Source organism: Ips typographus, linkage group LG9 (assembly GCF_016097725.1).
Source record: "Ips typographus isolate SLU linkage group LG9, UJ_Ityp_2.0, whole genome shotgun sequence".
NCBI lineage: Eukaryota > Metazoa > Arthropoda > Insecta > Coleoptera > Curculionidae > Ips > Ips typographus.
In genome coordinates this window covers 9,081,931-9,096,663 of record NC_138430.1, presented here as the reverse complement: position 1 = coordinate 9,096,663, position 14,733 = coordinate 9,081,931, and the positions used below count along the sequence as shown (strand labels likewise).

Sequence of the window (14,733 nt, the reverse complement as noted above, 5' to 3'; positions counted from 1 at the left end):
CTTACTTGACAAGATACGTCAAAATGTCATAGAAAACAAAACATAGTGCAGATTACAAGCTTTTCAAAAATATCCCCGCATGAGTTGATTGGTCATACCGTTTAGCCGCTAGAGGGCATCAAAGTTGCTTCACCATAAAATCGTATATTTTTAGACACCCGCTGCTTTCACCCTAATTTACTCCCTTACTTGACAAGATACATCAAAATGTCATAGAAAACAAAACATAGTGCAGATTACAAGCTTTTCAAAAATATCCCCGCATGAGTTGATTGGTCATACCGTTTAGCCGCTAGAGGGCATCAAAGTTGCTTCACCATAAAATCGTATATTTTTAGACACCCGCTGCTTTCACCCTAATTTACTCCCTTACTTGACAAGATACATCAAAATGTCATAGAAAACAAAACATAGTGCAGATTACAAGCTTTTCAAAAATATCCCCGCATGAGTTGATTGGTCATACCGTTTAGCCGCTAGAGGGCGTCAAAGTTGCTTCACCATAAAATCGCATATTTTTAGACACCCGCTGCTTTCACCCTAATTTACTCCCTTACTTGACAAGTTACGTCAAAATGTCATAGAAAATAAAAGATAGTGCAGATTACAAGCTTTCCAAAAATATCCCCACATGAGTTGATTGGTCATACCGTTTGGCCGCTAGAGGCAATCAAATTGCCTTTACCATAATATCACATATTATATTTTTTAGTCAGATTTCATGTATCTCTTAATCCGGCCGAGTTTCTGGCAAAGAAATGGTTAAAATGTTTATTTTTTTAATTTTAGGTCTAACTCTGTTAGTTTTTGAGATATCAAAAAACCGACTGCACCAGCGTCTTTTCCGGGAAATTTTAACATAAAATGACACCGAGACGTCAACTGTATCTTGACAAATAAAAAAGTTGTATTTTTTGACAGTTCTAGGCCGCCATTTTGAATTTTCTGTCAAAATATTGACTTGCACCTCATTTTAAAAGAAATTTCACGTAGTTTCAAGAAATGACAGACAAAATGGCGTTCCAGGCCGCCATTTTGAATTTTCTGTCAAAATATTGACTTGCACCTCATTTTAAAGGAAATTTTGCGTAGTTTCTAGAAATGACTGACAAAATGGCGTTCCAGGCCGCAATTTTGAATTTTCTGTCAAAATATTGACTTGCACCTCATTCTAAAGGAAATATTCTGTAGTTTCAAGAAATGACAACCAAAATGGCGTTTCAGGCCGCGATTTAAAATTTTATGTAAAAAGTAGTTAAAAAAGACCCCTATTACAACCCCCCTTCTTTCAATTTTTTTGAAATAAATTGAGCCAAAACTGGCCTCTCTAATCACCGAGATATTAAATTTCAAAAAGTAGTAATGAACTGAAGTGATTTTGAGAACTAATCATCCTGATATAAGCTATAGTATGGACATCACTGTTATAGTTTTTACTGCAATTTTAGGTGAATGTTTCTGCCAACACAATACTATCGGAGAAAAATGCGAACGATGTGCTGTAGGATACTACGGTAACCCTTTAAGAGGAACATCTGATGATTGCAAAAAATGTGCATGTCCTCTCGAAAACCCAGAAAATAACTTTAGTCCTGGCTGTCAACTGGATGATCTCAATTTAAGCAATCAGGGAGGTTACGTTTGCACCCAATGTCCTACTGGATGGACTGGAGATCATTGTGAAATGTTAGTTTAATCCCTATTGATTACTATAACCTAAATGTTTGTGATGCAGATGCGATCATGGTTTTTACGGTGATCCCCTTGAAGTTGGCAACGGTTGTAAACCGTGCGACTGTAAACCATGTGATAGGAAGACCGGACAGTGTTTGTCTTGTAGAGGAAATACTGAAGGTTGGAAATGTGAAAAATGCAAAGCAAACCACTACGGAGACCCGACCACTTCCAACTGCAAAGCTTGCGAATGCGATCCAATTGGTTCGGAATCTAAAAGATGCGATCCCACAACAGGTCAATGCGTTTGTAGGGAGAGATTTGTTGGAAGAACCTGCGACCAGTGTGAGGTACGATAAACTGTACTTTTTAGAAAACGGTAGTGTAAAATTTGTATTATACAGGCTGGATACGGAAATGTGACAGCTTTATGTCCACCATGTTCTTGCAATTCAATCGGATCTAAATCTGGACTATGCAACACCCATACCGGTATTTGCGACTGTCTACCAGGAGTGGATGGTTTTCGATGCGACACTTGCCAAAATTTTCACTGGGGTTTCTCTACAAATGGCTGTCAAGGTAAGATTTTTATTGTTTATAGTCGTATTCGTATAATGTTAGGAATAACTGGTAAGAATTCTGAAGAAAAGTAGCTTAGAAGGAACGTACCTAAAGTGAGGGTCTATTAGATCTTTTTGATATACGACATGTAAGCAACAATGTAGAAGTGTCAACAAGGAATTGCCATTGCACACTATATTAAGTACTGTCATGATTATTATCATTCTGAAGATGAGATTTACTCAAATCTCCCTCACCTCCTAGTTGCATGATAATATCGTCATAACTGGCATCAGATTCACCCTGACCATTCATTCTAATAATCTAGTAAATAAAGAAAATTTAAATAAATAAGCTTGAATAAAAATTCTATTATAGGGATGTCAAGTTATTTTTAAGGTAAATAACTAAACCTATTATAACTTACTTTCTACCTAAAAATCCTGCTTCTAAATATATCAATGAAACTACAAATGTCTTTAATACAAAAAATTACAAACTACTTACAACTCTTCGTCAAAGAGTCCAAATTGTCCAAAATAAACCGTCAGTTGACCAATCTTCTTCTTTTCCGTTGAGGTGGATTTTTAACTGCAAAGGCTGTATCTCGGTAACAGCCCGGAGGCCTCCTCGGTTATCGATTAAACCACTTCTGGAATAGGTCCTCTATCACAATCTCCTCCATGTCATAACGTGGACTAGACGGTACAATTGCTGGTAGCACTCGGTATTACACCCAGTAACTTTCGTTCCGGAAGGAAAAAGCTTTCTAAGATCCCCTGATCTTCAATGGTCTGATTTTTGCTCGAATTTTTTAGAAAACTGACTTTCCAGCTCTTATTAAAAGTTTTTCTTGACAATCAACAACCAAAAACAAAACCTTTTTTCCCACCTTCTACCTCCACGTACCACCTTTTTCACCTCCTTTGAAGTTCATCAAGTAATACTGTTAATCTTCTTAATAACTACATACAATCCTACTAAAACTAATTATAATGGTAAACACTTGACATCCCTACAAAAATGTACCTTTTCTATAAATTAAATAAATAAATTTTCTTTATTATCTTGAAAAAAAATCCTTATTTTCAAGACATACTTTCTCTTTTGATCAACATACAAAGTGCCATCAGTGGCCGACCAAAAAATATTAATTTCACTGCCACGAAAATTGAGACGCTATCTCATGTAACTGTTGCAATTCAACGAGTATAGGTAATTGATTAATTAACTTGGTAAGAAAAACATAAAAAAAACAAGCAGGTTCCGCCACTGATATTCGTTTAAACCCACATCAGGTTCAGGTGATGTGCAACTTGTGGGTTCATTCATTGACCGTATAGTAGCAATTATTACTACTATTTCAGCCGAGATAAAATCGAGCAAACTGAGAAAATATTTTCAAAAATTCACCTCACATATTCGGTTACCATAATCATATCCGTCGAAATAAAAATCGGGAACGTGCAGGATACAGGATTGTACATAAATCCCGAGCAAACAAGCCAATTGCCAAACGCCACAACATTAGCAAGTCTTCTGTTACCATTACGATCACGTCTTGTAGCTTTTTGGTTATTTAAATATTTGTACGCCGCATAAGAATAACAGATCAATTTAGGAAGCGGCGACCTATTTTGAAGTGCACAATGCCAGCTGGTTTGCGATAATGCTCTACAAATCTCAGTTCATAAACTGGTCCAGTGCTTATCAGTTAATTGACTTAATGTGGGTCAGAAACTATATGTCGCTAAAGTAGGGGTTTTAGAGTGTCTGCCATCTGGAGGTTAAGATTTGTCCTAAAAAAATTGCAGGAAAAAGTGCCGACAAAAGATTAATTTGATTTCAAAACCATATGGAGTCAATGTAGTTTGATATGCTTTTAGGAAGTTGATTAGGGGTGGACGTTTAATTAGATACTTTTGAACTAAAATCATGTGTCATTTATGCAAATACACGGCACATGTTAACTTAAGAAAATACCAACATTTAAACTGTAAAAACATAAACAAATTTCTGTTCTTGATTGATTTTCATTTCTTGAAACTACTTGAAATTTCCTTTAAAATGAGGTGCAAGTCAATATTTTGACAGAAAATTCAAAATGGCGGCCTGGAACGCCATTTTGTCAGTCATTTCTTGAAACTACGTGAAATTTCCTTTAAAATGAGGTGCAAGTCAATATTTTGACAGAAAATTCAAAATGGCGGCCTGGGACGCCATTTTGTTAGTCATTTCTTGAAACTCCGTGAAATTTCCTTTAAAATGAGGTGCAAGTCAATATTTTGACAGAAAATTCAAAATGGCGGCCTGGGACGCCATTTTGTTAGTCATTTCTTGAAACTCCGTGAAATTCCTTGTAAAATGAGGTGTATGTCAATATTTTGACAAAAAATTCAAAATGGCGGCCTGGAAAGCCATTTTGTCTGTCATTTCTTGAAACTACGTGAAATTTCCTTTAAAATGAGGTGCAAGTCAATATTTTGACAGAAAATTCAAAATGGCGGCCTGGAAAGCCATTTTGTCTGTCATTTCTTGAAGCTACGTGAAATTTCCTTTAAAATGAGGTGCAAGTCAATATTTTGACAGAAAATTCAAAATGGCGGCCTGGGACGCCATTTTGTTAGTCATTTCTTGAAACTCCGTGAAATTCCTTGTAAAATGAGGTGTATGTCAATATTTTGACAGAAAATTCAAAATGGCGGCCTGGGACGCCATTTTGTTAGTCATTTCTTGAAACTCCGTGAAATTCCTTGTAAAATGAGGTGTATGTCAATATTTTGACAGAAAATTCAAAATGGCGGCCTGGGACGCCATTTTGTTAGTCATTTCTTGAAACTCCGTGAAATTTCCTTTAAAATGAGGTGCAAGTCAATATTTTGACAGAAAATTCAAAACAACGGCCTGGAACTATAAAAAAATACAACTTTTTTATTTGTCAAGTTACAGTTGACGTCTCGGTGTCATTTTATGTTAAAATTTCCCGGAAAAGACGCTGGTGCAGTCGGTTTTTTGATATCCCAAAAACTAACAGAGTTAGACCAGCTGGACCTAAAATGTAACATTTTAACTATTTCTTTGCCAAGAACTCCGCCGGATTAAGAAATACATGAAATCTGACTAAAATATTATTAAGGGCCTTTTTTTATTAATTTTTGAATATCAATATCTCGATAACGTGAAGAGCTAGAGAGGCCCGTTTTGGCTCATTTTGTAGTATTTTTTATCCTCTTTCTAATGGCGTTTTAGCGAAATCTATAAGAGTTCAAATAAAAAAGTTACAATCATTCAAAAATTGAAAAATGTTTATTTTGCAATTTTGGCAATTTTTTATTTTACTCCAGGAGGGTTCCAATGCACAGCAAAGGGCCTATTTATACTTCAAAATGAGGTGCAAGTCAATATTTTGACAGAAAATTCAAAATGGCGGCCTGGAACCATAAAAAAATACAACTTTTTTATTTGTCAAGTTATAGTTGACGTCTCGGTGTCATTTTATGTTAAAATTTCCCGGAAAAGACGCTTTTGCAGTCGGTTTTTTGATATCTCAAAAACTAACAGAGTTAGATCTAAAATTTAACATTTTAACCATTTCTTTGCCAGGAACTCGGCCGGATTAAGAGATACATGAAATCTGACTAAAAAATATTTACAATACAATATGTGATATTATGGTAAAGGAAATTTGACGCCCTCTAGCGGCTAAACGGTGTTATCAATCAACTCATGTGGGAATATTTTTAGGAAGCTCACAAAACCACCAACAGAGTGGTGTCATTTATGCAAATACACTGCACATGTAAACTTAAGGAAATACCAACACTTAAACTGTAAAAACATAAACAAATTCCTGTAATAATAAAGATCAGAATTTCAGTTAATTTCACTAAATGGCGTGCATACGCGAGCAAATCTATACAATTTTTCCCGATAGCCTCCAAGGAATATAATATTGCCGTTAAAACGCGCATTCTGAGACTATCTTTAAGTGAAATTACGGCAAATCAAAATTGTAATTGCGACAACCGGTATAGCGTAAAACATACATTAACGGATTTAACGTGCACGTCTGCTTCTGTACCTTCGAACTTTGTGTATAAGGTTTACCGTAATAATAAACTGTTTGCACACAGATCCGCACCATATTTAGGAACAGAACCGTGATAGTGATGAGTGACGGTTCCTGTCATTAAATCGTAATTTGAAATTAATTATTGTGTTTGTCGTGGCTGAAATTAAATTAGACTAAAAGAAATCAAGTTTTATGTCACTACCATAAACTATAGTTAGTTAGTTTCAAAATTAACTAACATTTTTCCGTACTACAAAGCTAAAGTGTTAAAATTAACGACACAATAAAGGTAAAATATACTTTTCAAAAATAGACTATATTAGAAGTCTATAAAAAAAAGTTTAATGATAATGCGCATCTGCTATATTAAATAACGCAAACAGGAAAAGAAAAATTCTTCACAACTAATTAACTAACAATCTGCTTAGATAGGTTTGGAATTGAAATTAATTGAAAACAGGGCCTTACGGCTATCAGATATTTATGGTAATTAGTTTTGGTTGCATTTAAGGTCTTAAATGACAGAAATAAACACATTTGCAGCTAGTTATCAAAGTTATTTAAGTGGCTTTCAAATTAGTATAAATAAGCCATAGAGTATAAGGAGAATATTCTAATAGTTTTGTTATTGCGTTTATAAAGTTTAGATTCTAATTTGCTCTCCCAGTTAGTTAGGAAGTCTCTTGCGGTAATTAAATTATTAAAATATTAGCGCTACTGCGTGGTTTTAACCAAAATATTTACATTTCTAAAACAAGCCTGGATGGCCTAATTCACTAAGTAAACTAACTGGCTTAATCCTTTTTACTCTTCAAGTCACTTATCAAAGCTTGAAATTCCTGTTTATAACAGAACTGGCAAAAACAATAATAAACGTTGTACGTGCTTCTCAGCTTCCTTTTACATTTTGGTAGCATTTGAAGTGATGGATGATTATTCAACAGTTCTTAATTAATTCACTCATCATCAAGAAGGTGGAAGTAGATTTGTATATGTAGATAATGGTTTAAACCTCACATGACAAAATAAAGTCAAAAGTTTGTCACATCAGTAGTGTACTACTCTAATGAAATCATTCCTAATGCTTACGCAGTACATCGTGACAATAATCACACATTCCTAACACGAAAAAATAAAACCTTTTAGTCCCAGTTTTATCATGGGCAATTTTATACCAAATTTCAAAGATAGCCTTGAGCGAATGTAAAATTTCCAATTAGCGTTCGAACTCTCAGTGTTAGTTTACCCGCCAGAAGCAATAAACTTTGAAAGTCAATATCCATCAGAAGCTGTCTATTTCTGATACGGTCATAAAGATTTTGATGAGCGAATCCACTTGACCGTTTAAGAAAAATAAGATTGCTAACTAAGCGGCCCGAATGCTTGTAAAACCTCTAGACACGGCCCACATTACACCCGTTTGGGTGCTTGTAATGGGATTGTTTTATATTTAGTTTTGAATGTAATCGTAAAATGTTCGAGACTGGTAAAGATCCCAGTGGCAAAGAAACTTAATCTGCATCTAAACGATAATCGGGGTGTTTGGTTTGGATAATTGGCCACACGGAGACTTTCTGAGATATTTACCAGGATTCTCGGCTTAACTATTCTTATAGATGATCTATCGTTTGAATCGTTTTATAATTTTACCACGCAGATGGTATACAGGATGTTTGCAAAGTCTTTTTTCCGTCTTTAAAGTTTCAGTGGTTCTAACCAATCATCATCTTTCTGTTTTCTTCGATATTATTTTCTTGTTGATTGAGTAATTTTGAAGATCTTTTTCTGTCGTTTTATCTTCAATTTTTGGTTTTTTGAGATTTTTAAAGAAAAATGATTTCGGACAACAAACACTACAACTATGGAAATGAATCGAACGGAATCGTATTCAAATTTTTCTTCAACCCAGCATATTTCCGTTACTGAGTGTGTATTTTCCACGAATGGACATTTAAAACTAGTCACGATCGGTGTTTCGTGTTTGTATGGCCAACATCTCAAGTTTCTTAGTCACACGCAATAAAAAAGTTGTAAAACTAAAATACTAAAATGTTTGCCTTGTTATCTATGCACGCTTATTAACCTAAAATTTGTCTGATAAGTTAATTCTTCACAGCAATTTTGAAGCAGAAAATTTTGATGCTAAAATTGCATATTACTACTTGCTGGAGAGAAACTTAAATGATAGACAAACTCAAGTTAACTGGTTTGTTTGTGTAAATAAACTTTTCTTCACTGAAATATGTTTATCATCATATTACTACTAAATAAGTTTAAGAGTTTTATTCTTCATGAAATGTAACAACACTAACCCATTTGAACCAGGGATGTAAAATTTCCGGAAAATAAAATTCATGGAAATTTTTACAATTTTCGGTAATTTTTCGCAAAAATTGAAACATTCCTAAGATATTGAGCAAAAACTGCAAAAAACGAGAGACAACTTTGACGCCCTTTAGCGGCTAAACGGGACATTTTAGCCGTGCCCGCTCAACGTCACGTGATAGCCCCAAAATAGCGGCCTGGGACGTCATTTTGTCTGTCATTTCTTGAAACTACGTGAAATTTCCTTTAAAATGGGGTGCAAGTCAATATTTTGACAGAAAATTCAAAATGGCGGCCTGGGACGTCATTTTGTCTGTCATTTATTGAAACTACGTGAAATTTCCTTTAAAATGAGGTGCGTCTATATTTTGATAAAAAATTCAAAATGGCGGCCTGGAAAGCCATTTTGTCTGTAATTTCTTGAAACTACCTGAAATTTTCTTTAAAATGAGGTGCAAGTCAATATTTTGACAGAAAATTTAAAATGGCGACCTGGAACGTCATTTTTTCTGTAATTTCTTGAAACTACGTGAAATTTCCTTTACAATGAGGTGCAAGTCAATATTTTGACAGAAAATTCAAAATGGCGGCCTGGGACGTCATTTTGTGTGTCATTTGTTGAAACTACGTGAAATTTCCTTTAAAATGAGGTGCAAGTCAATATTTTGACAGAAAATTCAAAATGGCGGCCTGGGACGTCATTTTGTCTGTCATTTCTTGAAACTACGTGAAATTTCCTTTAAAATGAGGTGCAAGTCAATATTTTGACAGAAAATTCAAAATGGCGGCCTGGGACGCCATTTTGTCAGTTATTTCTTAACACTACGTAAAATTTCCTTTAAAATGAGGTGCAAGTCAATATTTTGACAGAAAATTCAAAATGGCGGCCTGGGACGTCATTTTGTGTGTCATTTCTTGAAACTACGTGAAATTTCCTTTAAAATGAGGTGCATGTCAATATTTTGACAGAAAATTCAAAATGGCGGCCTGGAACTGTCAAAAAATACAACTTTTTTATTTGTCAAGATACAGTTGACGTCTCGGTGTCATTTTATGTTAAAATTTCCCGGAAAAGACGCTGGTGCAGTTGGTTTTTTGATATCTCAAAAACTAACAGAGTTAGACCTAAAATTAAAAAAATAAACATTTTAACCATTTCTTTGCCAGGAATTCGGCCGGATTAAGAGATACATGAAATCTGACAAAAAAATATTTACAATACAATATGTGATATTATGGTAAAGGAAATTTGACGCCCTCTAGCGGCTAAACGGTGTTATCAATCAACTCATGTGGGGATATTTTTAGGAAGCTTGAAATCTGCTCTATCTTTTGTTTTCTATGACATTTTGACCTAACTTGTCAAATAAGGGAGTATTTTAGGGTCAAAACAACGTGTGTCGAAAAATATGGTTTTTTTACGAAAAGCAATTTTTAGCAATTTTTAAATACGACGGTGCAAATGGCGGTTAAATGTCTTAACTTATTTCATTAGAATGCATGATAAGTTTGATAATAACAATGACAAGTTTTACAGTTGTTTTCCCTATCAAAGAAAATTTTCATTTAAGCATGAAGTAATTTTCCGGTAAATTTCCAGAAATGGAAATTTTTCAACTCGAAAATTACCGCTTTTACATCTCTGAACTCTTTGTTGCGTGACTTTTCAATCACTATAATTACTGTGTTAGTTTATGTTTTATTGCAATTGCCAACTAACTATTTTTAAGCTATTTATATTGTATTATTTGAAAGTAACCAGTAATTACTCTGGGAATGATTGACGTAGTTCGGTCGTGGGTAAGTGATTATTGACAGAATTTCAATTATAACATAGAGTTTTACTCACTGTCTAAGGTATTTTTGCCCTTAAGGGAGGTACAAGGCAAAAAGTGACAGGATACACCAAACTGCTTTTTTAAAACTACCTCCATTTTCTCTTATTTGATGAGCAACAAAAAAGTGTAAATGAAAAGTTCTAGAAAATTTCATCCAGTACAAGATTGTATTAGATAATCTAATTGAATTTAAAAACTGGAAGTTGTACGTTTACTGAACTATAAATTTACAAACTTCTCGAGAACTAAACGTACTATTTCGAGTACTCCCTTCAGGTAATTTTACACCGAGCTTTTCCTGCTCATAAAGCACCTGAAAGTACCTCTTCTCCTGCTGCCTGAAGCCACAGGAACCGTCGAAGATAACAGGAAAGTGGCACGCGCTCAGTCGCATCGAATTCGTGTATGCGTGAGCACCACATACTTTAACTTGGTCGGGTTTTACCGGCTAACGAAAATACGCGAAAATTTAGTTACAGTTCGAAAAAAAAGTGAAGTTAGGTGCAATTTTCCAGTGATTTGTTGGTTTTACTACTTGGTAAACTCGACTTTTGTTAATTGAAAAAAGTATCAGGAATATTCATTTCTTGGGATGTAAATGTGCAGGACCTTTTTGTCTAACCCCCAATTTAAAAAATTTCATAAAATCCAGTGATTCATCAAATTTTTCATAAAACAATAAAACTTCTGGTTATTATTATCGCGTTATCTTTTGAATAATAATTGTATTGTATGTAGTTTTAATCAAAATATGCTAAATATCAGAGTGCCTTAATTATCGTCCAAAACAAAGAATTTACTAAAAAACCTTGAATTTTTCATATCAAATGCACTTCACGCATTACACATTGATTAATCTATGGACTAAATCGATAAAGTGCGTATTTCGCAATGATGTGGATACAAAATATTAAAAGAGATATTGAAATTAGCTAATATTCATTTAGTAATGGGTTTGATTGCATGCAAGGCCATTTATATAAATAAATACACTTATGAATGAATCTTTGATAAATCATTCACTATTAGCCGACAAACGGTCATTTTACTTTGCGAACTAGAAATTGTTTTATCTCTGTAGGTTAAGTTTAAATTTAGGTCAAATTAGATCACAACTAAATTTACTACAATTTGTTTATGTTCTGTCTGAATTTTAGTTAATTAGTATGAGTCAATTTTCTATTAAAATGTACGAGAAGAAAATTGAGCGTCTGCTCTTTACTTTTCGTCATATGACTATACCGACATCAGTGCTGATCGCTCATTAATCCGTTGGATTTTTAAGTCGTTTTATTAATTAAATATAACGAAGGTAAGCGAAACTGAAAGATGTGGCGACGGACCGAAGGCAGTATCGGATTAAAACTAATTAATTTCAAAAAATACCGACACCTCGTTATGAAAAATCGTGACTCCCAATTCACCCGCATCGAAAAGAGTAATCTCCCGTACACAAATCCATATACACAAGACTTAAAAAGCGAAAAAATTACTTTAGAAGATAATCAATTTTGTCTTCAGTTAAGAAAGAACTTAATACGTTAGTTATTGTTCCTACACGTCAGTAGACAGAATATTTCACCTAAATTTGAAACTTAGAAATTGCAATTCAAAATTCTTTCAGGAAAAAAATGGATTCTACAAATATTTAGTCATTTGAGCAAAAATTATCACAAAGCTCAGCAGCTTTGGCAGGCAGAAGCCTCTAAATACTATTGAAAACTACTAAAGACCTCTAAAAGTGTCCTAAACGTCCCAAGAAGTTTTAAAACTTTTCAGAAGCCTCTAAAACCATTCTGGCAATGGTAGAGGCCTTTAAATATCTCTGAAAACCTCCAAAAAACTACCAGAGACCTCTACAAATGTCCTAAACCTTCAAATATTTTATTTTTAAATTACCAGAAGCGTCTGCAGGTGTTCTAAACCTTCTAGAGTCCTTTTAAAATTGGCAGAGGTCTCTAAAACCATTTTGGCAACCCCAGAGGCTCTAACTACCACTGAAAACGTCCTGAAATCTACCAAATACTTCTAAAAGTGTCCTAAATAACCCAAGATGTTTTAAAACTTTTCAGAAGACTCTAAAACCATTCTGGCAAAGCTAGAGGCCTCTAAATATCTCTGAAAACCTCCAAAAAACTACCAGTCACTTCTAAAAGTTTTCTAAATTCTCTAGAATTCCTTTAAAATTGCCCTAGCCAAATCAATAAAAACTGAGACAGTCTCAGCAAAGTTCATTTTGAGGTTCGTTCACTATAACTCGCTTATTTGCAACATTCAGTATAAACATGAATGAGCCTATCACGTGACGTTGAGTGGACGACTCTAAGTTGTACCGTTTGACCACTCTCTCTAGTCGTTAGCAGTTTCCCGCCATTCCTCTCTATCCGACGTGCTTCTAATGCTGTCCTGGAAAGATTTTCCTTTAAACTACTTCACCTGGTCCAGCCATCGTTTTGGAGAACGTCCTCTAGGTCGCTTTCCCTCTACCTTCCCTTGGACCATAAGTTTTTCGAGATTGTCATCTTTCCTCCTGCTGACATGAGAATCAGTTGTTTGATTTTAGTTGACAATCTGACTTGGATGTTAAGTTCTTCGAGTATGGATACGTTAGTTCTGCGGTCTGTCCAGGGAATCCTCAGTAGTCTTCTCCAGACCCACATCTCAAACGCATCCAACTTGGAGATGTCTGTGGCTTTTAAGGTCCAGGATTCTGCTGCGTTTGAAAAACGAGGGTGTTTACTGTGTCACCCCCTAAAACCTGTCAAAATTGACATACTTTCAAAAATCCAAAAAGCACTCATAAAAGTTAGAAAAGTAAAATAGGAACATACAAACCGTTTAGTCTTAACATCAACCTACAGCCTTCCAAAATAGTAAAAATTTTGTCTGTGCTATAATTTGGGTCAAACAAAAGCTCGAATAAATTTTTGGGAAATTTCAATTAGAATCAATTAACGATCCTTTTGATTACCTGATTTTTAACGACCAACCATTAAAAATCAAATCAACAAGACATCCGCAAAACAGAAGCAAAAATAACCGCATCTTGGTTGGCATGCTGCTAAATTGGTCCTTGTTTAGCTTTTTTTTCTTCTCGGGCAATTAGAGCCTCACTTATTTATTCACATAACGTTTACGTGTAATTCGAGCAAAATAAAGCACCAGGCCCGACAATTTTTGCATTTATTATTACCCGGATAGCTTTCACATATTTCATACAGCCGATCATCATAATTTATGAGATTTTATTCTTTTTAATAGGTTGAGTAATGAATATTTTGGAGGATGCTTTACAGTCAAAACTGTAACTTTCAGGCCCAGAAAACCTTGAAAACACTACAATTCCGTTGAAATTCTATACTGAAAAGCCCAGTTTTAGAAATTTTAGAGGAAATAGCACTTAAAGTGTAGTTACAAACTGTTTTCAATCTTAGAACTTTTTGATTTTAGGATCTGAACTGTTTTACACTCAAAACTGACTTTCAGACTTAGAAAACCTTGAAAACTCTACTTTTTCATTGAAATTTTATACTGAAAAGCCCAGTTTTAGAAATTTTAGAGGAAATATCACTTAAAGTGTAGTTACAAACTGTTTTCAACCTTAGAACCTTTTGATTTTAGGATCTGAAATGCTTTATAGTCAAAACTGTAACTTTTAGGGCCAGAAAACCTTGAAAACACTACAATTCCATTAAAGTTCTACACTGAAAAGCCCAGTTTTAGAAATTTTAGAGGAAATAGCACTTAAAGTGTAGTTACAAACTGTTTTCAACTTTAGAACCTTTTGATTTTAGGATCTGCAATGTTTTACACTCAAAACTGTGACTTTCAGACTAGAATAGGTTGAGTAATGAATATTTTGGAACTTTTTTCAATTATTATTAGGCTGGTGTTCTAAATATGATCAAGTAACGTTGAAGCATGTGGATACGATTGGGGCTAATCAGGACTCTAGCGGTGTTATTGGTGTGTAGTGTTTTTGGTGAAATCAACCACGGAAATAGCAAAAAATACAATGTAGTGACAGTGAAACGGATAAGAATACGCCCAAATAGTGCAAGTGTGAATTACCAGAACAACACCAGAAGTTACCTGGACAAACTTAGTCCTGAACGTAGGGCTAGATGTAGAAGGTACTCGTATCAGTACTACGGGCAATATAACCAAGACCTACCAGTGTACAATTATCCAGAGTACGGTACTGGTTATTACACTCCTTCAAGGTGTTACACGTATTGCTTAGAATGTCCTACGTCAAGT

At 34.6% G+C, this 14,733-nt stretch overlaps 1 protein-coding gene across 1 annotated transcript in view; it reads left to right on the top strand.

Moving 5' to 3' along the window:
* wb (wing blister) overlaps nt 1–14,733 on the top strand; it is a 104,370-nt gene that overhangs the window by 58,001 nt on the left and 31,636 nt on the right. Inside the window, 3 exon segments of the mRNA XM_081986234.1 lie at nt 1,449–1,686; nt 1,736–2,024; nt 2,079–2,256. Coding sequence (XP_081842360.1) covers nt 1,449–1,686; nt 1,736–2,024; nt 2,079–2,256 — 705 coding nt within the window.